The sequence below is a fragment of the Rhizopus microsporus genome (assembly GCF_002708625.1).
Source record: "Rhizopus microsporus ATCC 52813 unplaced genomic scaffold scaffold_3, whole genome shotgun sequence".
Classification (NCBI taxonomy): Eukaryota; Fungi; Mucoromycota; class Mucoromycetes; order Mucorales; family Rhizopodaceae; genus Rhizopus; species Rhizopus microsporus.
The window spans coordinates 95,040-122,476 of NW_019671918.1; the positions used below are offsets into that span (position 1 = coordinate 95,040).

General features: G+C 37.6%; 8 protein-coding genes across 8 annotated transcripts; 2 read left to right on the plus strand and 6 right to left on the minus strand.

Moving 5' to 3' along the window:
* The first annotated feature begins 2,744 nt into the window (after positions 1-2,744).
* On the plus strand, positions 2,745-5,420 carry RHIMIDRAFT_271316 (uncharacterized protein). The gene is made up of 6 exons (XM_023612249.1): positions 2,745-2,845; positions 2,901-3,359; positions 3,487-3,551; positions 3,630-4,109; positions 4,171-4,253; positions 4,329-5,420. Exons 2-6 carry the CDS (start codon positions 3,016-3,018, stop codon positions 5,232-5,234), a joined length of 1,878 nt encoding a protein of 625 aa, XP_023468805.1. The 5' UTR covers positions 2,745-2,845; positions 2,901-3,015; the 3' UTR covers positions 5,235-5,420.
* A 700-nt stretch (positions 5,421-6,120) lies between these two features.
* Positions 6,121-8,008, minus strand: RHIMIDRAFT_289588 (uncharacterized protein; the record flags this gene model as incomplete). The annotated part of the gene is made up of 5 exons (XM_023613659.1): positions 7,566-8,008; positions 7,147-7,512; positions 6,729-7,093; positions 6,467-6,680; positions 6,121-6,422 (listed from the first exon to the last, which is right to left on the minus strand). The coding sequence occupies exons 1-5, from the start codon at positions 7,906-7,908 to the stop codon at positions 6,121-6,123; spliced, it is 1,590 nt and encodes a 529-aa protein (XP_023468806.1). The 5' UTR covers positions 7,909-8,008.
* Positions 8,009-8,047: 39 nt separating this feature from the next.
* RHIMIDRAFT_271322 (MFS general substrate transporter) lies at positions 8,048-9,856 on the minus strand. Its single transcript, XM_023612250.1, has 5 exons — positions 9,696-9,856; positions 9,518-9,646; positions 9,149-9,474; positions 8,806-9,103; positions 8,048-8,732 (listed from the first exon to the last, which is right to left on the minus strand). The coding sequence occupies exons 1-5, from the start codon at positions 9,840-9,842 to the stop codon at positions 8,196-8,198; spliced, it is 1,437 nt and encodes a 478-aa protein (XP_023468807.1). The 5' UTR covers positions 9,843-9,856; the 3' UTR covers positions 8,048-8,195.
* Positions 9,857-10,684: 828 nt separating this feature from the next.
* On the minus strand, positions 10,685-12,423 carry RHIMIDRAFT_223404 (uncharacterized protein; the record flags this gene model as incomplete). Its single annotated transcript, XM_023607477.1, has 5 exons — positions 11,705-12,423; positions 11,483-11,644; positions 11,316-11,429; positions 11,029-11,266; positions 10,685-10,979 (listed from the first exon to the last, which is right to left on the minus strand). The coding sequence occupies exons 1-5, from the start codon at positions 12,300-12,302 to the stop codon at positions 10,685-10,687; spliced, it is 1,407 nt and encodes a 468-aa protein (XP_023468808.1). The 5' UTR covers positions 12,303-12,423.
* Positions 12,424-13,309: 886 nt separating this feature from the next.
* Positions 13,310-14,661, minus strand: RHIMIDRAFT_286608 (uncharacterized protein; the record flags this gene model as incomplete). The annotated part of the gene is made up of 5 exons (XM_023613397.1): positions 13,310-13,528; positions 13,568-13,768; positions 13,872-14,317; positions 14,370-14,478; positions 14,542-14,661. The coding sequence occupies 5 exons, from the start codon at positions 14,659-14,661 to the stop codon at positions 13,310-13,312; spliced, it is 1,095 nt and encodes a 364-aa protein (XP_023468809.1).
* A 91-nt stretch (positions 14,662-14,752) lies between these two features.
* On the minus strand, positions 14,753-23,321 carry RHIMIDRAFT_84231 (beach-domain-containing protein). The gene is made up of 15 exons (XM_023615771.1): positions 21,290-23,321; positions 21,042-21,238; positions 20,823-20,989; positions 20,614-20,772; positions 16,785-20,563; positions 16,590-16,722; positions 16,344-16,541; positions 16,139-16,293; positions 15,999-16,091; positions 15,813-15,947; positions 15,661-15,762; positions 15,492-15,611; positions 15,091-15,439; positions 15,004-15,033; positions 14,753-14,954 (listed from the first exon to the last, which is right to left on the minus strand). Exons 1-15 carry the CDS (start codon positions 23,228-23,230, stop codon positions 14,845-14,847), a joined length of 7,668 nt encoding a protein of 2,555 aa, XP_023468810.1. The 5' UTR covers positions 23,231-23,321; the 3' UTR covers positions 14,753-14,844.
* Positions 23,322-24,124: 803 nt separating this feature from the next.
* Positions 24,125-25,327, minus strand: RHIMIDRAFT_234476 (uncharacterized protein; the record flags this gene model as incomplete). Its single annotated transcript, XM_023608163.1, has 1 exon — positions 24,125-25,327. One exon carries the CDS (start codon positions 25,325-25,327, stop codon positions 24,125-24,127), a length of 1,203 nt encoding a protein of 400 aa, XP_023468811.1.
* A 73-nt stretch (positions 25,328-25,400) lies between these two features.
* On the plus strand, positions 25,401-27,417 carry RHIMIDRAFT_234477 (rab protein geranylgeranyltransferase component A; the record flags this gene model as incomplete). Its single annotated transcript, XM_023608164.1, has 9 exons — positions 25,401-25,477; positions 25,525-25,643; positions 25,699-25,719; positions 25,770-26,176; positions 26,222-26,342; positions 26,388-26,483; positions 26,533-26,656; positions 26,707-27,065; positions 27,116-27,417. The coding sequence occupies 9 exons, from the start codon at positions 25,401-25,403 to the stop codon at positions 27,415-27,417; spliced, it is 1,626 nt and encodes a 541-aa protein (XP_023468812.1).
* Between the last annotated feature and the right edge of the window lie 20 nt (positions 27,418-27,437).

Consider the following 27,437-nt stretch of genomic DNA (forward strand, 5'->3'; position numbering starts at 1 on the left):
AAAAAAAGGAAACGCTACGCACACGCGAAAATAAAAATAGTGTGTTTTTTGGGCTGCCTACCTTGTAAGTATTATTCTTTGAAGAAAGAAAAGCAAAAGAGAATTGACCATAAAATGCATTATTCTTTAGTTGGTTGATGTATACCGAGTAAGGATACAGTGAGAGTATGGAATCCTGTAAAACGCCTGTTTTTGGACGAAATCGACGAGAAGTAGCATTAGAAAGTAGAGCTTTGATTTAGACGTCGTCGAAAAGATTAATATTCCCTTTATGTATCAGAAATGTAGGTTGGCCAAAAGCCAGTCGCCTATTCCATACAATAATACCGTTTTCTTTAAGCCAGCGGTGTACAGCATTACAAAAAGATTGATCGAGCGATCCCTTGTGTAGAAGCCAAGCTTAGCATTAAAATTGTCACATATGATGGTTTGCCTTGTGTTAGGAGTTGTTGATGGGAGCGATGATAGAATCTCCAATACTGTCTGATTATCCAGTGAAGGTGGCAAATACAAACAGTGAATCAATGTATCAGTTATTGTGAAGAAAAGCTGATACTAAGCAAAAGAAGAACCGCGAGAGGGCAAGTAATGGATGTAGTACGGACGGTCAGGATTGACTAGCATACATATACTTTGCGCGACTCTGTTGCTATAGTGTTCAATAGGTATACCATGCGTATGAAATTGTTTTCCAATTTTTTGGGTATCTTACAGTTGGGAGTAGCCAGGTTTCAGTGATTAAAAGGATCGATGTTGGTTATGCCGCGTCGATAATAGGTATAATTGCATATCTGGATAGGCCGGTAGCGTTGAAAAGTGTAACTGTTAGGCGGCTCATAAGGATACAGAGTCGTCTATGGTAATAGCCTCCCTTGTAGAGTTGGTGTTGGTGTTGATAGATCCGTGGAATAAGTCGTCTGCGTTGTCCACGGTGACATCGTCAGACTGGAAGATGTCGGTAGCTTAGTAGGATACTTTATGTCTACTAGATAAGGTTCCTTGCAAAAGTGTTTTACTGATCCATCCTTTAGAATAGAAGAATCGAGCAACAGCGTACTTTACGGGGGCGCGAATGTATTGTAGAACTCTTTCAATGCGGTTACAACAATGCATAAAAGCAAGATCTTCTCCCTTTGCAGAGGTATGGTCAGCGTATTTTGTATCACAAAGTATTTGGAAAACAACTCTCTAGTGGAACTGCCAAATGCATAATATCATGCAGGCTATGACCGTTATACGATCGATATTCGATGTATGATTCGTAACGGTGGATACTGTAATTGGACCATTCATTACGTCCTGTAGCTATATAGGTCGATTGAGGAAGGTAAGGTAGAACATGAGTTGTCAAGCGGCTTGTTTCAGAGTACATGACCACACAAAGTGCTCGCCAGACTCGGGCTGATTGCACATCAAGCAGACTGGGGTCGAAAAAGAGCTAGACTCAGACTATACAGACGCTGTCGTGATGAGATACGTCTGTGATAAATGCGATATGTGATCATTCGCGCCTGATGTGGCTGGCACACTGCCAAAAACGACGCCATGTCCCTAGGGAAAAACGTGGATAAGTCGACGGCAATAAGTCGATTGACGGCAATCGCCGATACCGATACGCTTTTACTGAAAGAAGAGAACAGATCAATGCTGAGGAGTTAGGTGGTGGAGCCTCAAAATAGGCTAGGTCGGCATAGTGCTATTTATTCTTTGATAATCGACATTTATTTTTCGGAAATTGCCATTTACTTTTTCAGAACGGACAAATTTACCAGCCGTATTGTATTTTAAAAAATGTCCAATTAGCGCTACTACCCTTATGTGCAAATGATCCAGCAGCTCGGTATGAGCTGACTTTTAATTTATCAGTCTAGTACCTACAAAGGCATGGTCAAGGAAAAGAAAATGAACAGGCCATTCTAACGATATGAATAGTTGTAATTAACCATGGTGCTTACTTTATTAAGATTACAATGGATGACGTTGATCAATATAAAAAGACAAAGGGTTTAGATAAGACAAAAGGCACTCTAGGTACATCAATAGGTATTGCTTATCTTTTAGCGTACTATCCATTCTCCTTGTTTTCGCATCTTGTAAACAAGTGTACATTTACATGTATTGCTGTGATAAAACACAAAGCTCAAATTATAGTAGCTTAGTATAAAATGCAACACAGACGCTTATCCGCATTAAAGTTTTACTCTAATTGCAAGTCTATTTCGCAAACTATATAATGTACTCTAACCAACTTTGATTACGCCATGTATTTAAATAACTCATGTTCCTCTCTCTTTTGAGAATAGTGTAAAAACATAACAAATAGATAGCTTTCTTTTTTTTTTTTTTCATATAATGCCAAAAGAAGCAATCATGACGATTTGAGTACATTTGAACTTGAAAAAGTTGAAAGTCAAATCTAGACTTTATCCAATTGACTATGACTAATTTGGAAAAAATGCTTACATTTTCCTTTCCTTATTGTATCCAAGAGTCTTTAAATTTGACGATTTTTCTGTTTTAATAAAAATGCGCCTTTAGAGTGAGATTCTCCTTATTATTATTGCTTAAGGTTCCCTCATGGGCGATTATAGAAACCCATCACATTGTGAAACGCGCATAGTTCCGAGTAAAGTATAATGTATAAAATTTTTTACAGCCTTTCACTTTCTAGGAAGTAAGGGAAAAAAAGTCGCATCCCTTTTTTAAAATCGGCAATTCTTTGTACATTCTTTTTTTTCTTCCTTTTCCTCACTTTTTTTTTTTTTCATTTTCCCTATCTTTGCCTTCTTGGAAAAATTCTGTATTCTTCCTTTTATTTACTCCAAGGTGCAATCATACTTTTAAGGTAGTGCTGATTCCCTCTTTTTATTTCTTCTATTAACCAAAAAACTCTCTCATAGCCCTTTTATACATATTTACACACACAAGTATATATAATTTATCACACCAGTATTTATTATTCATTTTTAACACTTATCACATACAAAAAAGTCAACGTATTTCCTTTTTTATAAAATGAAAAAACCCCAACCACAACCAATACAAAAATTAAGGCCCAATGAACAGCCTTTGACAAGAAAACGATCCCACTCAGCTTCTTCATCCGCATCCTCTGACTCACCCGGTGCCTTTTCAAATACATTTTCAGATTCTGGTTCATCATCCATGACATCAAATGCAAGCAATCATATGAAAAGAACACGCTCAGTTCATAATGTGGATCCATCCTCTTCCGGAGACAGCAGTAATACATCGTCATCATCCTCAGCACCTCAAACCGGCCGTAACTCCTCTTCTTCGAATAACCAACGTTTAACGGCTCAGCGAAGTGTCCCAGCCTTCTTGAATAAGCTATACAAGTAAAGACCAGAAAAAAAAATTATGTGTGTACGGTATTCTTTTGTTGTGTCTTAGTCTCTAGCTCCTAATGAGTAACGTACACACAACAGATACTCTAGAATAAACACTAATCATTATATGAAATAGTATGGTGAGCGATGCATCAACGGATAGCCTCATTCGATGGTCTACGGATGGTAACTCGTTTATAGGTAAAATGAATAGAAAGAAAGAGAAAAAAAAAAAATTTTTTTTTTTTCTATATTATTCTAATAATCAAATATAAATAGTGGAGCGACACGAGGAGTTTGCAAAAAAGGTATTACCAAGATTTTACAAGCACAATACATTTGCGTCCTTTGTTCGACAGCTCAATATGTATGATTTTCATAAAATACCCCACCTCCAACAGGGCGTATTAATATCAGACAGTAACAGCCACGAAATATGGGAATTCAGTAATCCACACTTTCAAAGAGGTAGACCTGATTTACTCATACTTGTGACCAGAAAGAAAAATAAAGATCGAGATAACATGGACGGAGATGCGCCTAGTGTAGCCTCTCTTGCTGATGATCTCGCCTTGATCAAAAAACATCAAGAGACAATTGGAAATCAATTAAAAGAACTCCATAGAGATAATGAAATACTATGGCAAGAGACATTGAATTCAAGAGAAAAGTATCATCGACATCAAGAAGCGATTGAAAAGATATTGTTGTTCCTAACAGCCGTATTCACCAATAATGATCAACTGGCTCTTCCGATGGGTAAAATAAAAAACTATTATTCGTTTAGGCTTATCGGGATTAACCCCCTATTTTCATGTAGGATCAAATGGTACAGATGTGCTCCTAAAAGGGTTAATCGAGGAAGCCGCATCCTTAGCAGGCATAACGATTGACCAAGACAAAGTAAATGACATAAAATTATCTTCTACATCCCTGGGGCCAGCTACGTTAACAAATATATTATCTTCTGTATTAAAGTTGTACTCCATCAATCAAAGCGATCAGCTTCCTCAACAGATCAAACCTAATATTGACTTTACCCCTACCGTAGCTCCTTCTTCTATTGAAGAACTAAAGCCGCCTTCCTTGGCCGATTTCTCGCAGACACTCAATACTGCCACACGATCTGCTCAATCCATTACGCAGGATATTAGTATGCTTCAGATGAACATAGAATCATTGGCAAACAACTTGGGAATTGACCCTAATCAGTTTGATGAAGATATGGAGACAGATCAAATGCCTGCTAATTACGCTTGGAATCCAGAGAGCTACGACATAGCAAACGATAGTATCATCATTCAAAAAGAACCAGAAGAAATAATAACACCGCCTGGCATGGCCGCCGCCATCCCACCAAAATTTAATCTTCAATTTCCAGGCGCAGGACATCCAGAGGAACAACAAAGAAACAAATCATCTCAACAAATATTCCAAACACAAGCTAGCAAATCGCAGTTGAAGCCTCAAGAAAAGTATATTCCACAAAGAACAGCATATCCTATCTCAGCCGACAATCATACGTCATCTGTTACCGATATAAAGTCTATGAACATTGGTTACCAGCAATTCATCTCCTCTATGAATGCCTTAAACTCGCACTATTCAAATACAAATGATATTCCTGGTTATATCTCAGCTCCTACTACGTCAGCTGCGGGTACGAGTACTGGAGTTTCTCCTGTTACGAATGATCCTCATCGAACGGTTAATACAAGATATTTTGCAAATGATGTAAATACAATCGATCAGCAAACGATTACACCAGTACAGCCACAACCACAGCATCAACAGCCTCGACAGCTTGATACTTATGGATTTGTTAATTTACAAAATAATTATGCTTCAAACATACCTGAACAACCCTTTTATAATAAAAGGTAAAACACATCCACTTATTTCACACCTCTTTATACAAATTATATTTCTCCCCTCTTTTTTTATCAATGTATTAAACCGGAAAAAGAAATGCATATATAATAATACACACAAACACACACTCACGCATATATACACTGCAATATATATATATACCCTTATTATGACTACTTTTTTCTCTTTCTTATTTTTCATACATTTTGAATCTGTGTAAATAATTGTTTAAATAAAAATGGTGTAATCTACTGCGTTCAACAAACTAGACCATCTCTAGATATTTATCGATATTTTCAAAAAAGGAAAACAAACATTACCATTTTTAGAAATATGCAAATCCTGGTTAAAAATAAAGAATGTATGATCCATTCGAAATAGGACTTTTTGGAGATATAATGGAGCCGTTTGATGGGAATCATTACTATATGCACGACCGCATTCTTATGTATATGGCAGTGGCCAAAATAGAAATGTACAGCAAGGTTTAATACACTTTATTCGCACGCTGATTGAAAAATGACAATTTTACACAGCAAAGAATAAAAGAGACAGCGAATAATGATAAAAGAAAGCCCACAAGAAGCAAAAGAATAAATAAAGAAATGGTTAGTAAATCAGTTACGTGTTATTTATAAGCGCTGACCACATTTATGTTCTCTCAAAAATGTCAAACTGATTTTATATATTATTACATGTTATCTTTTAAATAATAAAGAAGACATAGAAAATCAACAAAAGTGTAAGTGTTATTAAGCTTATATTATGCCAATAATTTCTGAAGAGAGTATATATATGTTTTATATATATGAAAATAGGTTGTGAAATGTTTGTTGTTATATGTATATATGTTTGTGTGCGTGTGTGTGTGCATGTAATAATGTGTGTACAAAGAAGATTAAAAATCTTCAGGGTTTGCTTGCTTAATTTCGCTCAAGAGAGCATTATCAGGGTTTAAACTTTCAAATAGTTGGTAATCAAAGTTTCCATTAGCCATAAGTCTTGACGCCATACGATCAATAGCAATCACTGCCAACACAGTTTGAATATAAGCATCAATCAGATCATCTATACCCAATCCAAGCTGATTAAAGTCTTTACGATCCATTAAAATCAGCCTTGACGTGTCCGTTGTCCAGCTTCCATCGGGTAATTTTACAGAGAGGTTTGTTCCAAGCATATCCCAGGTGTCATCTGCAACTATACATGAGCAACTCACTTATAAAAGCACACAATAAACTTACCATCCTCTTTTAATTCACCCAAGAGTGGGAGCCTTGCTTTGCGTCCATATATACAAATAGGCTTGAAGCCTTCTTCGCTTCCGGCAACCATCATACGAAGATCACTCACATAAGTGTTGCTCTTCTTATTTGGAATAGTTCCTACATGGAAAAATTTGCCCGTTCTTGTCACACTTGACCAGGAAGCATTACCCACAAGGGATTGAACAATGAACTATGAGAAGATAAGTAAATGCATGCACACACAAAAAAAGAAACAAACCTTGTCATAATAATGATCTTGACTCAAAAAGTTATCGAGTTCTTTCTTATTCGTGATGGTATAAACTCCTTGACCTGCATTACTATAAGGGACCTTGAGCACTGCATGTCCACCCATCGATCGAATCCACAAGGGGATTTCACCACGTGTGACATTATTGATCGTTTCTGGTGTCCTAATGGCTAAACCAGTATCGACAATTTCGGAATTATAAAAATCATAGGCTCTCGCAGCCATCATCTTGTTTCTACCACCAGCAAGGCAGCTAATGATTTGATTCATCACGACTGTTTTTGTCTTGAGAGGAAAGCGGTTCCAAGGTTTTTGGGTGACGTAACGGAAACAAGCACGTATGGGATGCCATTCTACAAGATTATTATTATTATTGTTTTTGATCAATACAAACAAAGTCACTTACGCTTTTCCTTATCACGAACATAAAGAACGCCATCAACAAACTTGGCATCAGGATCAGGATCACCTACATGCCATTCCACATGCCATACATGCTCTTGAGCCACATCTGCCAAGACTGCGGCGTAACCAGTAGATTCCATCATATTCTTGTCACAGACAACGGCTAGCCCACCAAGGCTAGGATCAGCTTTAGCAAGTTGTTGTTGGAAGGCCGATTTGATAACGACACGATAACCACCATGTTCATTATATTCATCTGTCTCGGATAATAACGGCATCGACTTTTGGCCAGATGGACACGAATTGGTTTCAATGACGATCATTTGACGATGACCAGATGCAGTAGTTACATTAAATAAATCCGAGCCTATTTTAAAATGTGGTTATCATACACGCTACGGAAAATTAAAATACACTTACCAGCCCATTGAAAATGTTTGGGTGAATAAGATAAGACCTTCTTGAGTACTTCAGGCTTCACCTTTGGATTCAAGTGAGTATAACGAGCAATGATCCGTTCGTTACCCAAGGTAAAGAAAGATTGAACCAAGGGATGAATTTGAGCATTCAAGACACGAGGATAAAAGTGCTGCTCTGATTCGAAATCACCTTGATGAAATTGACGAGTTTGTCCTCTGAAATAAGGGCCATTTTTTTCACCAGGAGGTGTCTTTGGAGGGGAAGAAGTATCGATACTCTCTGTATCTACCTTGAGTGGTTCATTAGGACCAAGTGGAGGTGAGCCAGGAATGAGTGCAGTCATTTTGTTGAAAAGAGAATAATGAAAAAAAGAAAAGTGCTAAAAAAGAGGACGCGAAATGGATGATTTAAGTAGTCTAAAAATCACACACAGCAATGCAAATTTGGAAATAAAGAATAGGAGAAAGTACACCAATCTTTTAATTGCACATGGTTTTGCATAAAATTTTAACTGACTGACATTTAAATGTTGTCATACTTTGTACTAATGTCAAATCAAAAGAGTTTATTTTCAAGTGTGTTTGTATGAACATCATTATCCAATCATTATCCAATCATAACTTAGTTTGACTACAGCTTATAAAGTATATTTCGGTCCTGTCGATCTGTTAAATCCAAATATACATCAACTTTGGCTTCAGCTGGACGACGTATTCTGTCCTCATTCTCTCTCTTCATCAACACATAAACAATGCCCAAACAGAATATGAGTACAATGTTTGCAACTGCATAGCCAATAAGCGCTCCTGTTTTTTGTGGTCCTTGGTTGCCCATCATTGCAAGTGGTCCTGCAAAATTACCAATCGTCATACCAACCATACTGACTCCGTTATAGAACACTCGCTTGGTATAGCCTGACACATTGTTTGACACTATTGTTTGAAGTAACGCCATCACACCCGTCATTGCCCAGGTAAGATAAAATCCTACCAGTTTGGCTGTACCAGGAATAACAATGATCAAAATACAGCCAATCATAGATGTTAGTGACATCGCAATGGCCGTTATTATGTTTTGCTGTCTCCATTTTGCAATAACAACCGCTCCCATAGCAAAGACAGCAGCTGCAACGCCATTAGGGATTTGAAGAATGACAGAAGTGAATTTCTTTGTATAAAAGTTAGGTTTCATCTTTTACCAAACAAATAAACAAAGAAAAACAAAAAAACAAAAAACTTACAGAGAACCCAAGGCCTTCGACAAGTAAGGTGCTATAGGTAACGAGCCCTCCGTTCTCTAAGCAAATGAGCATATTGGCAAAGAATAGAAGGTACAGTCGTGGCTCTCTTAAAGCCTCCCACATTTGTTCTTTCTTAATTGTTGTATTTCTCACCACGCAGTTATCGCGAGTTCTCTCCTCTACAATTTCTAACTCGATTTCACTGAGATGTAAAAACCTGTGATGTGTATCATCAATCAAAAAGAAGAATGTAATAACGCCAATGACCACAGTAGCAATACCAAAGACGATATAACCCCTATATTACATTAATGTGTGTTCTTCAAGTAGTCTATTATATTACCATCTCCAGGCATGCATACCCGCAATACCTTCCATATGTGCAATACCATAAGCAATCACTACGCCGATAACAGTACCCATTCCGGTACCGATTCCAATAAATCCCCAACAAAAGGATTGTTCTGATCGTCGATATAATGTATTCAATAGGATATAAACGCAGGGATAACTCACGCCTTCAAAGAAACCAAGCAGAAATCGACAGGCAGCCAACTGAGAAAAATCATGGCAGAATGAAGTCATCGTCATGACAATTCCCCATAAGACCAAAACCGAGCCAAAATACCGAGCAATAGGTAATCGTTGGATAAAGTAGTTATTTAACGGCTGTGCATCAAGTCAGATCACACAATTCCTGTTATTGTACTACACTCACCTGGCAAATCAGATAACCCAAGTAAAATATTGACCCCACCCAGCTGAATTGGTCTTCAGTTATATGTGTATCGTCGAATATGCCCAAAACAGCTGCAACACTTAGTGCTGATTTATCACAAAACTGAAGAAAAAAAATTTCAGCATATATATCTGATATTCATCATCTTTACTTGAATCATTATAATAAAAAAGATCAACGGTAGCACTTTCCAATTCAGTTTACGAACAAATGCCTTCTCTTCTGGTGTATTGACAAATTTTTGATTGTCGCTTTTCGCTTCATCTATGATCAAAACAGCTTGCTTCTCTTTATCCATTGTGTACTTGCATAAAGTGGGGGAATAAAAAAAAAGTTATAAAAAAAAGGCTGAAATTATACTCAAAATTTATTGTTACGCATGTGATTCAAAAAAGAAGAGGAGCTAACATTGATGATCAGTGCTTTTATAAAATTGATGTCAATGATAGCAAGGTAAAGTCTTTATTGTTAAAAGCCTGCCCAAAAAAAAAAAGTTTACCGTTCTATCTTTTACTTGTCTCATGCTTAAGCACTATATTTTGTTTTTTCGAAGCTGAGATGCGATACCAGAAAAAAACAGAGATTGTCATCAGTTGAAAGGATCTCAGTTCAACTTGAGGAGATTCCCACGATAGATGGCTATGATCTTTACTTCTGGTTATTGAAAATGCGTATACATATCTGTGTATTCTCGCATACAACTGCAAATGTCAGTTGGCTGTGAATGCTTCTAGTCGCTCAAGCGTTTACTTGTAACAAATGGTGGAAACACAAACAAATTATTCATGTATGACCATTGGTTGAATGCCCTTCAAGATTCCTTTTCGTAATTTGACCAAAAGGATCGTAAGTCTCGCGTGATAAGCGTCCATTTAAGCATTGTACCACATATATTTTTCCAAAATACGTGCCATGTATAAGCAAAATTATAGGTTCAGTAGTTGTTCCCATTCAATGTATCTGCCTAGTTCAGGGGCCTTATTAAATGCCGTCAAATAGCACCAGCTATCAAATTATGAGCAGCACACCGATAAAAAGCGATTCAATACAAGCGTAAATGTAAAGAAGTCCAATATCAAGCAAAATATATTAAAAGACTGTGATGATTCATCATTGTGAATGAGGATCATTTTCTTTTATTTACAAAACTGTTTCCCATGTCCTTTTTTGAACTTCTACCTGTCTAAATCGTTCATTAACCCGGTCACAAATCTCCTTTCCATAGTGCTTTTCCAAGTCTGTACTCTCAGGTAAACTGTCATGTTCATTAGCTTCAATTCTTGTCATGCAGACAGCATTTGTATAACCAATAGGCTTTGTTTTATCCCATCTCGTTAAGCACAGCTTATCACTAGGTCCAGAGATAGCGCTCTTTCCATGCCACATCTCTTCAAATATGTATCCCACATCGCGAACATCCAATGTGCAGACCCTACTCAACTGATTTAGTTATATTACTCTCTTTTCTATTTTACACGTTTTACTTTTCTTTAAATGTCTTGTATTCTCTTGTGATCATCTCCTTGTGTACTCTAGCGTATAGTCCTTCTCTAAGCTTGATCGCAAGTGGTTCAAAGTGCGGATATTCTGCTATAGAAAGTGTGATATAGCTTGCAATTGCCATACCAAACATACTAGGAATAGTTCCTAAAACAGGTAAAATGCGAGCTCTAAAATCAGGTAGAGCAGCAAATTCTTCCCTGTCTTCTACTTTTTCCTCCTCTATACAAAAGTAAATATGTATGCTTGCAAGCTAGATCAAGTATTTTACCTAGAGGTAGCAGCTTAACATGGTGAGGCTTTTCAGTGGAATAGGCAACCTTAATTCCACTGAGTATATTCAGTTTTTTCAACTTTCTTCTAACAGCTCTCGCCAAAGGATCCTCTGAACATATTGAGCTAAGCTTACTGTATCTTTAAATAGAAGTAATGTCTTACCAAATGTCTCGCTAATATCTGCGATTTGAATTCGTGACGGATCTGCTTTTGCACCTGCACCCATTGAACTGATGACGTTTAATTTTCTATCATAGCAATACTTCATCAAATCAACTTTGGTGTTTATGTTATCAATTGCGTCCACAACAAAGTCAGGATTTCCTTTCAAAAAAAAAAAAATTAACTTTTTCTACCTTATAAGCTAGTCTTTTTACTAAATACCTCCTAATAACTCATCTACATTATCTGCATTCAATAAGTCAATATGATCCTCGACTTGTACAAATGGTGCGATTTCTTTAAAGTGTTTCTTGATACATCGCACTTTGGGTGTGCCTACGTCTTCGAGGGTAGCCACAGCATGACGATTGAGACTGCTGAGTGTAACTTGATCAAAATCAATGACCCTGATACGTTTGACTCCAGAGCGCAGTAACATCAGTGCAGCCCAGGATCCAACACCACCAGCTCCAACCACAATCACAAAAGATTCTCGCACCTTACGCGCTCCCTCCTTACCAAAAAACTCGGTTACTCCACTTAGTTGATCAGCAATCGTATTCTCAGTAAATGTGGGTGGTATGTGATGTGTCAATGCTGTCCCGACAGGTGTGAGATCGATAGGCTTTTTGAGCTCTGCTTCCTTCAATTCCTCTTTTAATGTGCGTGCTCGTTGACGACGCTGGCTCGCTTGGTATGTTAGAATGCTCGAAGCCGTTAGCGCAGAAGCAGCTATAGCTGTTAGACTAAGCTTGATTGGATCAGAGTGTCGATCGAGGAATTGATGTGTTGCTTCTGTAAACTGTGTTATAAATGACATAATAGGAAAAAACCAGCTTGTTGCTGGCTGGGCATAAAGTACAGCTACTGTACGTTAGCAGTCACATAACCAATTTGTTATTTGCATTGAAGATCTTATAATATCTTACGAGGACACAAATAGTAAAATGGGATATATATATATATTCCCAACCAATTCTTTATACATGTAATAACAGCTGCTTTTATACACGTAGAAAACCAATAAAGAAAAAAGAAGATGAATAAATCTTGTCGAGGACACTACTATTCTGATAGCTTCATGATGCGCTTGCATAAAAATAACACCCTCTGGAACATGTTTTGCAAATGCGATATTATTAAATTTCAATCTTCTCCCCTATATGCATAATAAATGAGTCAGGTTTAGTCAATCCAATTTCATATCTTTTGATGTAGAATACGAATTTATAAAATTTGTTTCGTTGCAAGAAGTGATGAAAAGAAATGCTTTTATTGCTGTCTTTTAATTTTATTTTGTCAGCTCTATCAGCAAAGACCCAAATTCTTTAAATGTAAATATGATAGTCATATTTTACATTAAAGAGCATTCTACGCAAGCAGCGAAACAAATAAAGTTCCTTGCCTTTAAATAGCTTGTATGCCAATGTGCCTTCGACCACTACAAGACGGCTCTTTATCACGTAATTCCCATGCTCGTACGCATTCTTAACTGGTGAGAAAATACTAGCAAAATGCTGTATGGCCTTTAATTCTACATCTGGTGTTGTACAGTCTTTTCAGAAAGTAAAGTCGCATTTTTGCAGTTTTTATAATATAATTTATACGAAAAAGCGACAAGTCAGCGCGACATCTCTTTCTGGAAATAGTGTATTTGAGATACCCATTCATAGCGAACGTCAATGCTTCTGAACTTGTACTTTTATACAAGTTAATAGAAATTATTCACACACTGATAGAAATAGGATAAACATTAAATGAATTACTTATATCAAGCATACATAATTAGGCATTTGAAATGACAGGTATAAAAACTTTTGTTATTTTCTACAATACATCGGCGTATAATTTTACTAGACTTTGGGGATCTTTCGACACCTTTATCCAAGTGACCGGGCATCTACCGTGTTCCTGTAAATAATGGTATGCACAAGTATAGCAAAACACGTAACCAGACGGCATGGCCGTAGGATTGTTGATAGGATTAGTAAGACATAGAGGACAAGTGTTTGGTCTAGAGGGAACACTAGTGCCTTGAGGGTGAGGCTAGAGAATAAGCATGTTAGATACTACTATCTAGTGAACAATGATATCTCTTGCCTTTATTTTTTCTGGTGGAGGTATGGCATTTTCGCCTTCTTCTCCCTTTCTCAAAGCATTCCCACGAGAAAACTCTGACGAGTACCACCATTCAAGGAACTTGAAAAAGAATATAGACATTGGTAATAACACTTTTAAGAATTCAATGACTTTTCCAGAAATCATTGACATAGCATGTAATGGATTCTTCAATGAGATGCTATCACTGGTACCATTAGCCGTTTTTTCATAGTAAGCACGCTGCATGAAAAAGATGAGTACTTTCTCTAAAGCATCTTTCTTTACTTACATAATCATCCATACTCATACGCTTAACCTCTATTCCTAGTAAGTGCAACCAAGGTGTGTAATACTTTGTCTTTCCAAACAGGTAACCAATGTTATATCCCAAGTTTGAAATATGGTAAAGAAAGTTTATGATTGGATATATCTTCTTGAATAGTCTTTTAAGTCGAATCAATAGCTTTCTTGATGTCTTTGTGTTGCTATCTGCCAATTCTTCATTTTCAATTTCCACTTGTTCGTCCAAGATGATGTCTGATGAGCCTGATACTCGTTGATATAAAAGATCAAGTCTACATTTAATATATGGTAATCCAACCAAGACTAATAAAGACCTGTTGATATCTTTGGCTGATAATTTTGAAGCTTTTGAATTGATTGGAGATACAAAATTGTTTGTTGATAATGAGGATACTCTCTTTAACCCATAAAAGTTCTCAGCAAAAGATCCGCCTTTGATAAAGTTTGTTTAATATTAGTCATTTGTATCATGAGTTCACTTTACTCCATTCTTTTAAATAATGGCGTTCAATCAGTAGCATCAATAAAGCATAAAATTCTTCATGGTTGTTTACAATTCTTAATAATAATCGAGGGTACCGTTGAGCATAAATCTGTATTACACTATTGTTTAATAAAGGGTCCTTTTTTTTATATTTCTTAAGGGTTATAATTACGGCCAAAACGTATTGTATAGCTGGTTGTAACAATTCCTTCAGCTTATCTTGAGCAACTAGTTCAAATAAGGAAGGACGATAGGCATCCTCCTGTGAACCTAATGCACTCATGAACTCCATTTCTGCTTATTAACAAAGAAGAGAAAAGAAAAAAGTGTGGGGAAATGGAAATGGTGGTCTTTATGAATCGTCACGTGATAGTCCATTTTGAGCTCTAATCAGCGGTGAATCAAAAGATATGGAGTTGAGAGCAATTACATGGCTACAAGACCTGTTGGTGATTCTTTTATTTTAATTTGAAAATCAAATATTACACACAGGCTCAAGGCGTTCAAAACAGAATTTACAAACCCTGGTTGACTTATCAGGGCAAGCTAATGGCTGGCTAGACATACACGAGGAGCAGTAAAGACCTGAATAAGACATGAGTAATCATATTGTCAGATAGCCATCTTTTCTTACCTCCACAGGTACGACAATGATTTCTCCTCTCTATCAAAGTAAATGTATTATAATTTGCTTACTTTATCAAGACGATTTATTACTTACCGAGAACAGTAAAGGGCTTTTTACATGTCATACATTCCTTGTATTTTTCTTCTCTCACAAAGTGAAAGTTATCTGTTGTGTCTGGCAAGACAAAAGCATAGACTTGCCCATGTCTATTTCCAGTAAACAAAGTTTTTTTGGAATTAGAGGTTGCCAATGCGACAATATCAGACTTGTCTAAAGCCTTATCAAAGCGATTCTCATGTTTAATCTGATAAACTAGGGCAAGGGACCATTTTTCTTGTCCAGTCTTTACATCCACTTCGATTTGCTTTAACCAAAATTTAACAATGCCATTACGATGACCCGTTATGACCAGGTCCTTATTGCTCCATTCAGTGAGTTTTCTCTTTGAGCTATATTAGTACTTTATCTTCTTTCTATTGCAGTGGTTGTTATACCTCAAAGAATATACATGATTGGATGAATTCAGAGCTAGGACACGCTGATTTAGTAAGATACAAGTCACCATTAATGGTCCATAAGCGAATGGTATTTCCTGAGCAAGTCATTATATCACCCTATATAATAAATTAGTACTTATTGTTTGCTATAGTTACAAGTTTTTACAGTTGTATGATTAATAGCTATATGTTGAACACTACTTTCATGTCCTCTCAATGAATTTACATATTTTTTAGTATTCAGATCCCATATAATTGCTGTTTTGTCCTTTATGGTTTATTAGTGATTCGTACAGTATTATGATTATTAGCCTTTACCTCTGAACCAGTGACTACAACGCTATATTGCCTTGACGCTGTTATGGTTGTCACTACATCTGTATGACCTTTCAAAGATTCAGATAATACAAACTCCAAGTTCTTTTGATTTTTCACTTTCCAGATACACACAAGCTATACAAAATTACAGTTAACTTCAACTTTAGGTATATATCTAAGGCTTACACTATCGGTTCCACCTGTAATTAGCGTGCTTGAGTCAATGAAATAAGCACTACTGATATATCCAGTATGCATATTTTCAAAGACGTTCAGCAACTAGAATAAAGTTTAATATAGCCTCAAGATGTCACATTCATCTATACCTTTCCGGTTTCTGTAGAGTATAATCGAAGGCTGTTATCACTAAATCCCCATTCTATATAACGGTTACCATCAGAAGGCATGAGTAGTTGCTGACAATATGTTACGCCAAGTCTCTCATTATATATGCCTATGCTTGCAATTTGCTGTTTTATATCTACACATTTATGTAAATGATATGTGCTGCGCTAAGTACGGTCATGTTACCTCGTAGTGGAGCAACTGATTGAACTAGCTTCTCAAGATGCTCCTGGAATACATAATAACCTAATGCTAATGGATCACTTACAGCAGGACCTCTTGAAGGATGGGGCTTTTTAAATAGTTGACGAGGGGTTTGTCCAAAGTTATTGATGATGCCAATGGTAGCAGTCTTTTCGACTATATCCGTAATCGAATCCAAATCTAAAGAGACCTTAATATACATTTAAAATACACTTGTGGTTACATTACCAACAGCTCCTTCATATGAGACATGATGAAATACGTTCAGTGTTTCAATAGCTGCTTTTCCTTGTTGCTTGTATCCAAATATCAAATCAATCCAATGATGTAGGTTTGCTGAAACATAATCACTTTCAAGTGCCTAAATATATATATTTTTTTAAGAAAAAACCTCTGGCATTCATTGCAACGTATATTAAGTACCTCACGATGCTTCTGTATGAATATCTTTGGATCACCATGTGCCCAAGGAGGTAATACAACTGAATCAATTGCTTCACCAGATCCTTGCTTGACTCCAAAATTAAACTTGTTTACATTTACAAGAAAGTCCGGTAGATAGAAAAACTCCGGAATGAGTTCCCGTACATCGCCCATGTTTTTTTCGGAAGCAGAGTCCCAGGCTTTGCCGATTGAATCAAAAAGTCTGTCGGCATGGTCAAACGTACCTCCTTGTAACTTGAGATAGTGTTGAGTGAAAGGCTCTAGACGGATCAAGAAAGAGCAAACGATCATTGCAGAAGAGTAATGAGTGCCATAATGGAAGGCAGGTGTCGGGTCGCCTGTCTCGCCCCATTGTCTATATCGATCTTCAAATTCTCGTCTTCTTTCTTCCGTTTGTGCACCCATAGGCTTGGTTAAATCTCTAAATGTCTTTGGGTTTAATAAATCTAGTTCATCACTCTTGTAATCTGCCAAGATCCAAGGAAAAACGGGGTATTGGGTTATGTCGTTATATGAGCGACCAGCGATCGCATTTAGATACATAAGATATTGGAAATTGCTTATCTCTCTTCGCTCCCATCTTTGGACCAAGTCATTCAGTGTTGACGTACCAAATAAGCTTGATAGTCTAAATGTACTGCTAAGACTTGATGTGTTTTCAATTTCACCTTGGAATATGGTATTAGCTGATTCTTCATGAGACTCTATACGAGCTACTAATTTGGAATAGAGTTCATCTCGTTCCGAGAGGGCAACTGTAATCAAAGCATTTTGACCGTCTTTGAAAAACATTTCAAGTGCTACATCTCGAAACAGGAAGCGACGTTTAAAGACATCGCGAAGATCGGCAGCTGACCATTTTCTACAAGTATGTTCACCTGTTGTATTCTCCAGTTGCTCTGTTTCCATTCCAGCTGCTCTTGCGATAAGCAGTAAATATTGGTCTCTTTCTTCTTTAGGCACATCCCATATTTCCACAACTTCGCCATCACTTCGTTGGAAGAAATTGTCGATCAAGTAAATATTATTGTTACAAAGCAGCAGTAGGCCCTCACATGCATCCACTCCGGCTATTTGACTGACATTATATACATCTAATACCATATCTCCTTGATCAAGCAATCGGAGAACTTTGCGACTTTTGTCTTCTTCATAGAACAATTGCTCGTCATTATCTTCATGGCTATCCGATAATTCATCGTCTATTAGGCTATGATCTGAATCGGCTGAAGCCTTTTCTGTTTGTTGAGCGCTGTCTTTTGGACTTGTTTTAGATTCTGCAGCTGTTTTCTTTTTAAGGCTTGATCCGACTGATGTTGATAAAGGAGACAGCTTAGAGCGAGATGCCAGTTTAGGAAGATATGGCTGATGTGTCACATTAGAAACACACTGTAGTCTTTTTCTCATTCTGTTTGGTCCTTCAGTATTATCTAGTCTCCAGGTGATATTCCTCGCTTTCTCAGGACCCCAGATGGCACGCTCACGAGTCAAATCTTCAGAGATTCGGATCCATTCATTATGAATAAAGTTTTCATGCCCTTCAAAGTCCTGTAGCGCCTTCATAAATCGATTTGTCTCTACTTCTTGAATCTCTTGGGACCAAGTGGTGCTTTTCTTAGTATATTCACTTAGCACTTCGCGCTCATGGCTCTCGCGTCTCTGTATTCTTCTCAGCTTGTTTATACGTCTTGCTACATAATTTTTCAACATTTCCCTGCTGTTCTTTAGCTCTTGAACTATGAATTGCTCCCATGATTTACAAACATATTCATTAAACAAAACATTGAGCTCCACCTTTCTTGAGTCTAACCAGGTATAGAACGAATTTAGGTCCATTTCCAGCATCTGTCTAAACCCATCGTTCAGGTCATCGCATTCAAAGCCCTTGATTCGAACAGCAAATAACAAGGCTATGTCCTCAGGCTTTTGTAAGAGGAGCAGCTTCCATATATTCGCAGCAGCATCCTTAACTTGTCCATTAGTTGACTGCAAATAGTAGTACAAATGATAGCAAAAGCACCTCAGAAACTCGCCGTCTGTATTCTTTGCGCTTAATATGATCTTTTGGTGATGAATACAATAATCTAGGAAAGCAGCTACTTTCATTGGATTGTCTCCGTATTCCAAATCAGAAATCTTTGCCAATATCATTCTATTAAACGATCTATAAATAGTGACTATTGAGGTATCATTTGCACTGCATCGGCTGTAAAGACTGTCAGAGTGCAGAATTTCAAGAATAGAAGCCAGAAGATCATAAGTTTGCTCAATACCTCCAACTCTAAAACGACCCTGGATAGCTGCATCGGCTGCAATTTGCCCAAATTTAGCTACATTGTTCAAGATACGTTGATCCAAAAGCAATTCTTCATCCAGTTGTAGTCCGCTTTTCACGTTTTGGGCAATGTGTGTCATAAGATAGCTTTCAAAGTAAAGTTGCTGTTCATGCGTACTGGGAGGGAAGGCGTTCATGACCAATGATAGACCGGTTTGGCTTTTATCCTGAGGGTTGAATATGGATTGAACACACACTTTAACAACAAAATCTAATAAAGGGTCAGACACAGGCTCTTGAAGTGACCTTGTATTTTGAAAGAAGCTGTTTTGACTCCATGAAGCGGATTTCAGACGCAATGTAAATGTCTGTGTACGTCTGGAAACATGTGGTGATGTCTTTGTTGTTAGTGCGGAAGTACCGCCACGCTTAATCATCCTTCCTGGTGATATTGTTGCGCTATCAATAGAAGCAGTATCATCAGCACCACTACTGCGTCCAAAATACGATGATCCATCCACTGGAGAAGATATGGCAGATGATGGTGTAGCTGGATCTATTTCGGCATTCGCGAGCACAGCATCTTTCGAACTCAGTTCGTCTTCAGCTAGCATGCTATTTGTTTGACATACGTTTAGAAACAAAACTTGAATAAAGAAATCTTGTGTCTCTTGCTTGTTACAGACTTCCTTAAAGAGAGGCCTTTTGTCATACAATTCGTCTACCAATAGTACGAATTCATCCATTGTCTGCTTTATGGTAGATTTAGTCATTTCCTTCCCATCATTGCTTTTCATTGTCTGAGTTGCTATGCTGTCGCTTCTCTTGCGACCTGGACGACCCAACATGGGTGGAAATGTTGTAATCTTTGGTAGTCCAACGGCTTTTCTTGCTTCATCCCACATTGTAAGGACAATAGGAAGTACATCAGGGATAACCATCTTGCTGTCCCTATCGCTCTGCAGGCATCTTCGCAATCCATTAATACCAGAGAAAGGTTGCAGGGGATAATCGGCAACATCCATTCCCATCATTAACAGTATGAGTGTCTCATGAATTTGCGCAACGTTCCAGTAGGCAGGTAATAACTTGCGTAATATCAAGAAGCCATCTGAGGCTGACTTGAACTTTCCAACGTAACTTGGCCCTTGAGAAATAAACAGTCTTGCCAAGACACGAATGGCCAACAATGCTGTAAACGGATTTGTATTGGGCGCAAAGAATAACAGTGGCCATCTATTGGTAATAGTACTTGCAAATCGATTAATATATTCTGGATCTATAGACTTATCGCACAGGATATCATGGAGCATTTCTAATACAATATTGCATATTTGAGCATTCTTTTTGAATCTTCCTGCCTGTCTAGCGTCCAAAAGAATATCAGTGGTCGCAGGGATATCCTCGTCTATTGTTACTGAACTAGATGTTGAATGTGTGCTATCTGAACGCAAGCGGTTACTCTTTGTAGTATTCATGGATCCTATATAACAAAAAGGTCAATACTCTGCATTGAGCAATTTTATCATCTACCTTGTGACACAGTGGATGCTAAGAATGTAGCTATGGCTCTGATACCCTCAGTATCCCAATTGCTTAGCATGACAGCTTTTAATGCTTTTACAACATACGGCACAAGTTCCTTGGAATAGATATTCATACGAAAAGCCAAGAGAAGCTTCTTCACAAGATCTACTCATAGAACGTTAGCACTTTATCTCGTTCGTTATTCCCATACTCACGAATTTTTTGTAACCGCTTAACATTAAAGGCTCTAAAGTTGCTAGTGCTTAAGAACAAGTTAAATTGATCCAGTTGTGCTTTCTGCACTTCAAGTGAAGTCTTCTTCCAAATCTCAAAGTTTAATACAACATATCGATATACTAAGGGGTTGTTAATAATAGAGTTCCTAAAGAGTCTGTGTTAGCTACTACCCCTTACTGCTTTTCACTTTATCTTACTCTGGTTGCTGTGCGTTTTTTCCTATAAAAACCAATAAGAGCTCAAGCAGCTCCAAGGTAATTATATCTCTCTTTTGCTTTAAAATGTAAGCTAATATTTCATAGCCATGACAACGCTCCATGTCTGCAGAATTACGCCAAGAGTATCGAATGGTTTCAAATAGAAATGCAGTTGCTTTGCATAGATTCTGCGCAGTCTAATAATATAATGTCAGTATTCATAGCAACAGTCAATACTTAAATATTACCTGTGAGTATTCAATCAGCTTCAAGGCAACTGCACAACCACCAATTTTACATATAGATTCATCCAAACCAAGCGGATATGCAACTATTAATTCTCCAATCAAGTATCCCATGCTATTTGGTCTATAGACTGCAATGTCCAGCTTGGGAACAGCAGCATTGATGATCATTCTAGAGTTATTATTTTCTGCAATAATAGTTTGCCGTGTAGCCAAACTCATGCCAGTCAAAGTCAACCCACTATAGGCGCCTTCACTAAGTGTGTTGTAAGCAGAGAAAGCAAACACAATTTTATTTTCAGGAACCATTTGAAAAGCAGATCCATCAAGTATGCTCGTTAATAATTGTTGATCCGAACTGTCACTACGTCGACCCTTTGACATGTTGCGAATTGTCAAATAAAGTGATGTCGTTGCTTCATAAGTTTGAAATTGACGTAAAGAGTCTTGGTATAAAGACCGATAACGAGGTCCTAGGCTAAAATACAAATTGATTGTTTCCTTTTCTAGGGTATCCTGTATAAGATATGTGGGCCCAAGATTCCATATCAAGTGTTGTTTCTTTAAGATGTTTCCTGGTGCATAACCAATGGTTGCTCTAAGTGGAAAAGATATGGAAGACTGTGGGATATAGGAGCATGCCACTTTCTCAATAAAGGTTCCATTTACATACATGCTGATAGAGCTCAGTCGAGGAGAGAGTCGTGATTTGTTATGAACAAGAGCAAGATGGTACCAAAATCCGACGTGAAACTCGAATGATTTGAAGAGAACTGGCTGTTTTGAATAAGAAGACTGAACCAGCAGCATCTTTGATCTGGCATCAATGAAGACTCTAAACACTTGTTGTTGATCACTCCATACGTTAAATAAAGGCAAGCTAGATACATCATTTTGCTTTTCGATATGTAGCCAGAACAAGAGTGTATAACCTGGATTAGGAGGTGGAAAGTTGGCAAGCTGTGGGATTTCGAGATAATTGGTGGGATCATTGAACTGGATAAACCCTGGCCACCGACTTCCAGATGCACCATGTAATATCAAATCCAGCACGTCGCTTGATTGATTATTTTCTGTGCTTAGATCAAATCTCTTGAATATATAACGGAGTTCATTGGAACTGATACCCATATTCATTAAATTCTTCATCAGGTTGAGCATGATCCCTCTATCCTGATCCTCTTCCACATCCTCCGTTTCATTATCTGGAAATACCCTTTGTAGCAACGCCAATAATAGTCCACTTCTATTCAGTTTGACCTGATTTCCTCGACTTGCTTGAGATAATGCGAAGAGAGCGCTTAGAACAGCACGGCAGAGCTGTTTATGAGCTGAAGCTGCCTTTTGAAGATGTAGTATGGTGGGTATAATTTCGGGATTTGCCAAAACTACTGTCGACTGGCTCAGCATCGATTCAATTTTTTCCACGTACATCTCATCCTCTGCCGAGCCACTTGTGTTATCTTGGTCATTGGTCACTGATATAAAGATATCTAAAACTGCTTCACTTTCAATCACAAAACTAAGCAAGATACCGAATACACGCTCGGCTATATGTCTCTGAACAAGAGCACCTGTCAAAATAATAGCATTCTCGATTGCTCTGTAACCGACGTCCTTCATAAAGTACTGTTTGTTCATCTCGGAGCGGTGCATAGATTCTGCCAAGATGCTAAAGATGGTTTGCAACAACAAGATAAGCTTGTCTGTAGCTTCTTCCAAAGTGATATTATCGTCTCCAAAATAACGTTGTGGATCTTCAAAGGCCCCTTCCAAGGCGATGATCATTGACACTAAGCTGACAAATCCGCCTTCTCGCCTAAATATGTCAGAACTTGATCCGTCTAGCTTAAATAACTTTTGAACCGTCCTCAGCATTTCGAGACGAAGGTCAACATCGCTCCGAGGAATGCCTTGGATCGCTTCCATAACGCCACTAAACATGATGCAGTGATGAGCAATGCCTAATGCAATGGAGAGAGTAAGTGAGAGAGAGAGAAAGTAGACTATAAAAATTCAATGCGGTGCCTTCCTGACTTTGAAAATTCAGCTTAATGAGGCTCCACAAATTCCAAAGAAACTTTAAAAGCAGATAATGCAGTGATTTCAGATAGCCGCAGGCTCCGAAAATCAATGTCGCCTTCCATTACTTTCGATACTTTTTATCTTTATTGGAAAGTGTATCCATATTATGCAAACATTGAAGCAACTACAAGCAGAACTTTCTGCCACCAAGGCTAAAATAGCACGACTCTAGCAACAAAACGTCTCTCTCCATGAGCGTCTAGCTCCGGCTTCCTTTGCCACTGAACTGCCCGCCGCCAATCCCTCCGCTGCCACCCGTCTTCCTGAGTCACCATGACAACATCAGCCCTTCCAAAAACGACCCTTCCCTCCAGATTCTGATGGTATGGAAGAGGCAGCAAAAACAATTGTAATGGCCAATTGCAGAGGGTGGATCAGCCTTATGACTCTTCTTATCACCTACCTCTTTTCAGACTGATAATCGCAAAAGCGCTCGCAAGTCTCACTCCCAGGATGCTTAAGGCTTCAACGGCGTAAGCAGAGATCCTTGCTACAAACGAGCAGAGTGTACAACATTTGATTCCCTGACAGAGCGCCATCTATTTTTACTTTCTAAAACTACTGCAATCTGCATGAATCAACCAACGATACTGAGAGTAAATCAGAGTATCGACTTTTGATTAATACTGTTTGCTGTGAACACTTTAATAAGCTTCGAATAATTAATAAGAAGGGAGAAAAATAGAGAAAGGAGACAAAGGAAGGGAGAAAGTAATACAAATGTAATACATGGCTTAAATGAATGTTTTATTATCAAGTCAATCCATGAACAATATAAGGCGCCTCTCTGTCCAAAAATCGAATAGCTCGTTTCTTTATATTTAATGTCGGCTTGAATTTAAAGAAAAAGTCTGATCCTAAAATGAGTTCAACCTTACCGTTGTATATCGACGGTACAACTTGTGTGATTAATTCTGACTTAATATTAGGCTCTGCTGGATGTGATATTGGCAATTTTACAAATCCAAGAGAATTCACTATACCAAAATCTGTGTTTATGCAGAATAGATTAGAGGTTGATAGGGTTAAGCCTAGTCTTTTAACGCAATCAATTGAGATAGCCGAGCACCCCCAAGATAATTTAGATAATAAGCCTTTGACTGTCTTTCCATTTATTGTTAGCTCCAGAAACATCAGATTGACCCCTTTATAACATTCTGGTACTTTATAGCATATACTCCCGTCTTTGGTATCATTCTCTTTACTATCATTGTCATTACACATTTTATTGTTCGTTTCTTTAATGTTATTGTCATTGTGTGTTGTACTGCTGATTGTCTGCTTTAGTTTTGTTGATTTATCATCTTGAGCTGGCTTTTTCTTTTCTGTTTTCTGTACTTCTTTCTTCGCATCTGGCTTTCTTGTGTGCTCTTTTGGTATCATTTTTTCATTATCTTTTTCTTTTATTTTATTCTTTTCACTATAAACAGTTGCTATTTCCGTTGTCAAAAGAGGTGGAGAAGGTGTTGCTGGTTTCTTTGGCATCAATGTTGTCATGGATGTATCAATCAAGTGCTGTATTGAACTTTCTCTCGGATGCCGCTCGATATCAGGATGTGTCTCTGAAGCAAAATATCCTGAACGAAGAATATCAATTGATTCTTGTGATGTAAACAATGGACTCTTGTCAGTACGCTCACTCCCTAATAGAGCAGACACTTTCACACAATGATAGACGGCTATGCTCGCTGCATCTTTCCAATGCTGAAACGTGTGTTCTATTGGCTCTAGAAGGCGCTTCCAGCGTGGGTGTAAGTTTGCGACAAAGAGTATGACCAGTTCTTTATCAAGCAGCTTATATTTCAGTTGATCTACTTTAGTTTCGAACTCCACGATATAACGTTCTAATTGTTTAGCTAGTTCTGCTTGTTCTAGTTGAACGGGTGCATAATTGTCTGTCATTTCCTTTGTCGCATTCTTTGTCTTTTGTTTAGTCATTCTTCTTCTCTTGGACATTGTCTGTGAATCAAATAAAAAGAAGAAAGAATAAAAATAATAATTCACTCCCTTTCTTTTTTATTATTGTGGAATGTCTGACACTTTAGAAGAAACTAGCTTTGACTACATTATACTAGGAACAGGCTTAATAGAATCTGTATTAGCAGGGTGAGATTTAAAAGCAATAAAAATGATGTGAAATAAATCTTGTATAGATCTCTTGCAAGAGTGGGTAAAAAGGTTCTTCATCTTGATAACAATCAACATTATGGCAGTAATTGGAGCACGTTTGGAATTAGAGAAATAGCTCGGTTTTACAGCAACCATAAAGGCAGTAAGTAAATACTCTATGTTTATATACAGCCTGTGTGTACTTATGAAATATATAGCACGCGACATAGAGCAGTCAGGTAAAGAATATATATCATAAATACCTTATCACCTGACACGTGTATTAAAGATCCGGCTAAAACAACATACAACAAACAATACTCTTCCGTCTATAAAAACGTAAACTTTCAACTATTTCCAACCTTACTCTCTCAGGAAGAAAAAGATGATATCAAGTCAAAGATCGCTGAAGGATTATCCATAGATGCATTCATATCAGACATGCATGAATCAGATAAAGATCTATTCGAATTCTTTACGACAGAGGACCCTTATGAGGCCATTTGTCTGATGACTGCATTTAACAAACTATTGAAGAGCTCAAGATCATACAACTTGGATATAGCTCCCAAATTACTTGGTTCGCGAGAAGAACTGGTTGAAATATTAATCCGTAGTGGAGTAGGACGATATCTCGAGTTTGAAAATGTGGGTGATATTTATATGTATGATGAAACTCTGAAGGCTCTTGAGAAGGTAATTGCGCTATTCTTTAAGACAAGTGATTAATACTTGTGGTAGGTGCCTGGGTCAAAAGAAGATGTCTTCACTAGCAAATCAGTGAGCCTTGTTGATAAACGAAAGTTGATGAAGTTTTTGACGTTTGCAATGGAATACAAAGAAGGAAAAACAGAAATTATAGGTAATTATGTATAATTAAGCAAGCTATTAGTCTAACACAAGACAGAATCAACCTATGGTGAATTCTTACAAGACAAGTTCAAAATAACAGGAAAACTACTTGATGCAATTGCTTATGCAATCGCTCTTGTTGATATGAATGGTAACTGATTATCTTTTTATTGTTATTTTTTACTGATCATTTCATAAAGTTCCAACACGAGTAGGCATTGAACATACTCACAAATTTGTACAGTCTATGGGCCGCTTTGGAAAAGGTGCCTACCTGTGCCCACTGTATGGAGGAGCTAGCGAGATTGCTCAAGCATTTTGCAGGTAAGTTCATACGGAGATTTATAAAGGTTATTCTAAACCAGATATAACAGAATTTGTGCTGTCTATGGTGGTATTTATATATTGGACTACCCTATTGATCAAATTCTAGTCAATGACGATACGAATGAGTGCACAGGGATCAGAACAAAGACTGGTCAAGAATTTCACTGTTCTAAATTGATTACTGGGATGGATTACTTGCCTTCAATCTGGTTGCCAAACGGAGGTGAATTTGGTACCTGGATTTCTAGAGCGATCATAGTTACCGATCAGCCTTTGAAAGATACCGAAAATAAGGACACTTTAGCCTACAGTGTGTTTCCTCCAGGCAGTGATGCAGGAAATGAAGACTATCCTATTTATGTTATACATCAGAGTCAGAAAACCATGGCATGTCCTAGCAACCAATGTAAGCCTATATTATATCGTTTTGTGTTTCTAATGCGCTATTTGTTGTAGATGTTACATATTTTTGGACTGAGTCAAGCAATAATAATGTGCTCAAGAATGCGCTACAGCTTCTCTTGAGTGAGGAAACACACTGTATTTTAAGTGTATTTTATGATCAGCGTAGGCGAACTGCTAATGAGTTGGAGCAAACCTCACTTCTACCTAAACATATAGCACCTTGCAGTGACCCTGATGCATCTTTAGATTTCCAGAGTGCTATATCGGAAGCAATGAAGTTGTTTTATCTGTGTGAAGGATCAGATGAACAATTCATGCCTCCAGCAGAGGAAGATCCTGATGAATATGAATAAACAGAGATTGCATATTTTAT

Excerpts from the sequence above, each read along its gene's own strand:
- RHIMIDRAFT_271316 (XM_023612249.1), top strand. The coding sequence starts at position 3,016 with ATGAAAAAACCCCAACCACAACCAATACAAAAATTAAGGCCCAATGAA. Across the intron at positions 3,552-3,629 it reads GGATGGTAACTCGTTTATAG|TGGAGCGACACGAGGAGTTT; the intron begins GTAAAATGAATA and ends AAATATAAATAG. Across the intron at positions 4,110-4,170 it reads TCAACTGGCTCTTCCGATGG|GATCAAATGGTACAGATGTG; the intron begins GTAAAATAAAAA and ends ATTTTCATGTAG.
- RHIMIDRAFT_84231 (XM_023615771.1), bottom strand. The coding sequence starts at position 23,230 with ATGTTTAGTGGCGTTATGGAAGCGATCCAAGGCATTCCTCGGAGCGAT. Across the intron at positions 15,763-15,812 it reads TTGTAGTCACTGGTTCAGAG|GACAAAACAGCAATTATATG; the intron begins GTAAAGGCTAAT and ends TAAACCATAAAG. Across the intron at positions 15,440-15,491 it reads AATCATGTATATTCTTTGAG|AGAAAACTCACTGAATGGAG; the intron begins GTATAACAACCA and ends TATAGCTCAAAG.
- RHIMIDRAFT_271322 (XM_023612250.1), bottom strand. The coding sequence starts at position 9,842 with ATGGATAAAGAGAAGCAAGCTGTTTTGATCATAGATGAAGCGAAAAGC. Across the intron at positions 9,647-9,695 it reads TTTTTATTATAATGATTCAA|TTTTGTGATAAATCAGCACT; the intron begins GTAAAGATGATG and ends TTTTTTCTTCAG. Across the intron at positions 9,475-9,517 it reads ATCTGATTTGCCAGGTGAGT|CCGTTAAATAACTACTTTAT; the intron begins GTAGTACAATAA and ends CTTGATGCACAG.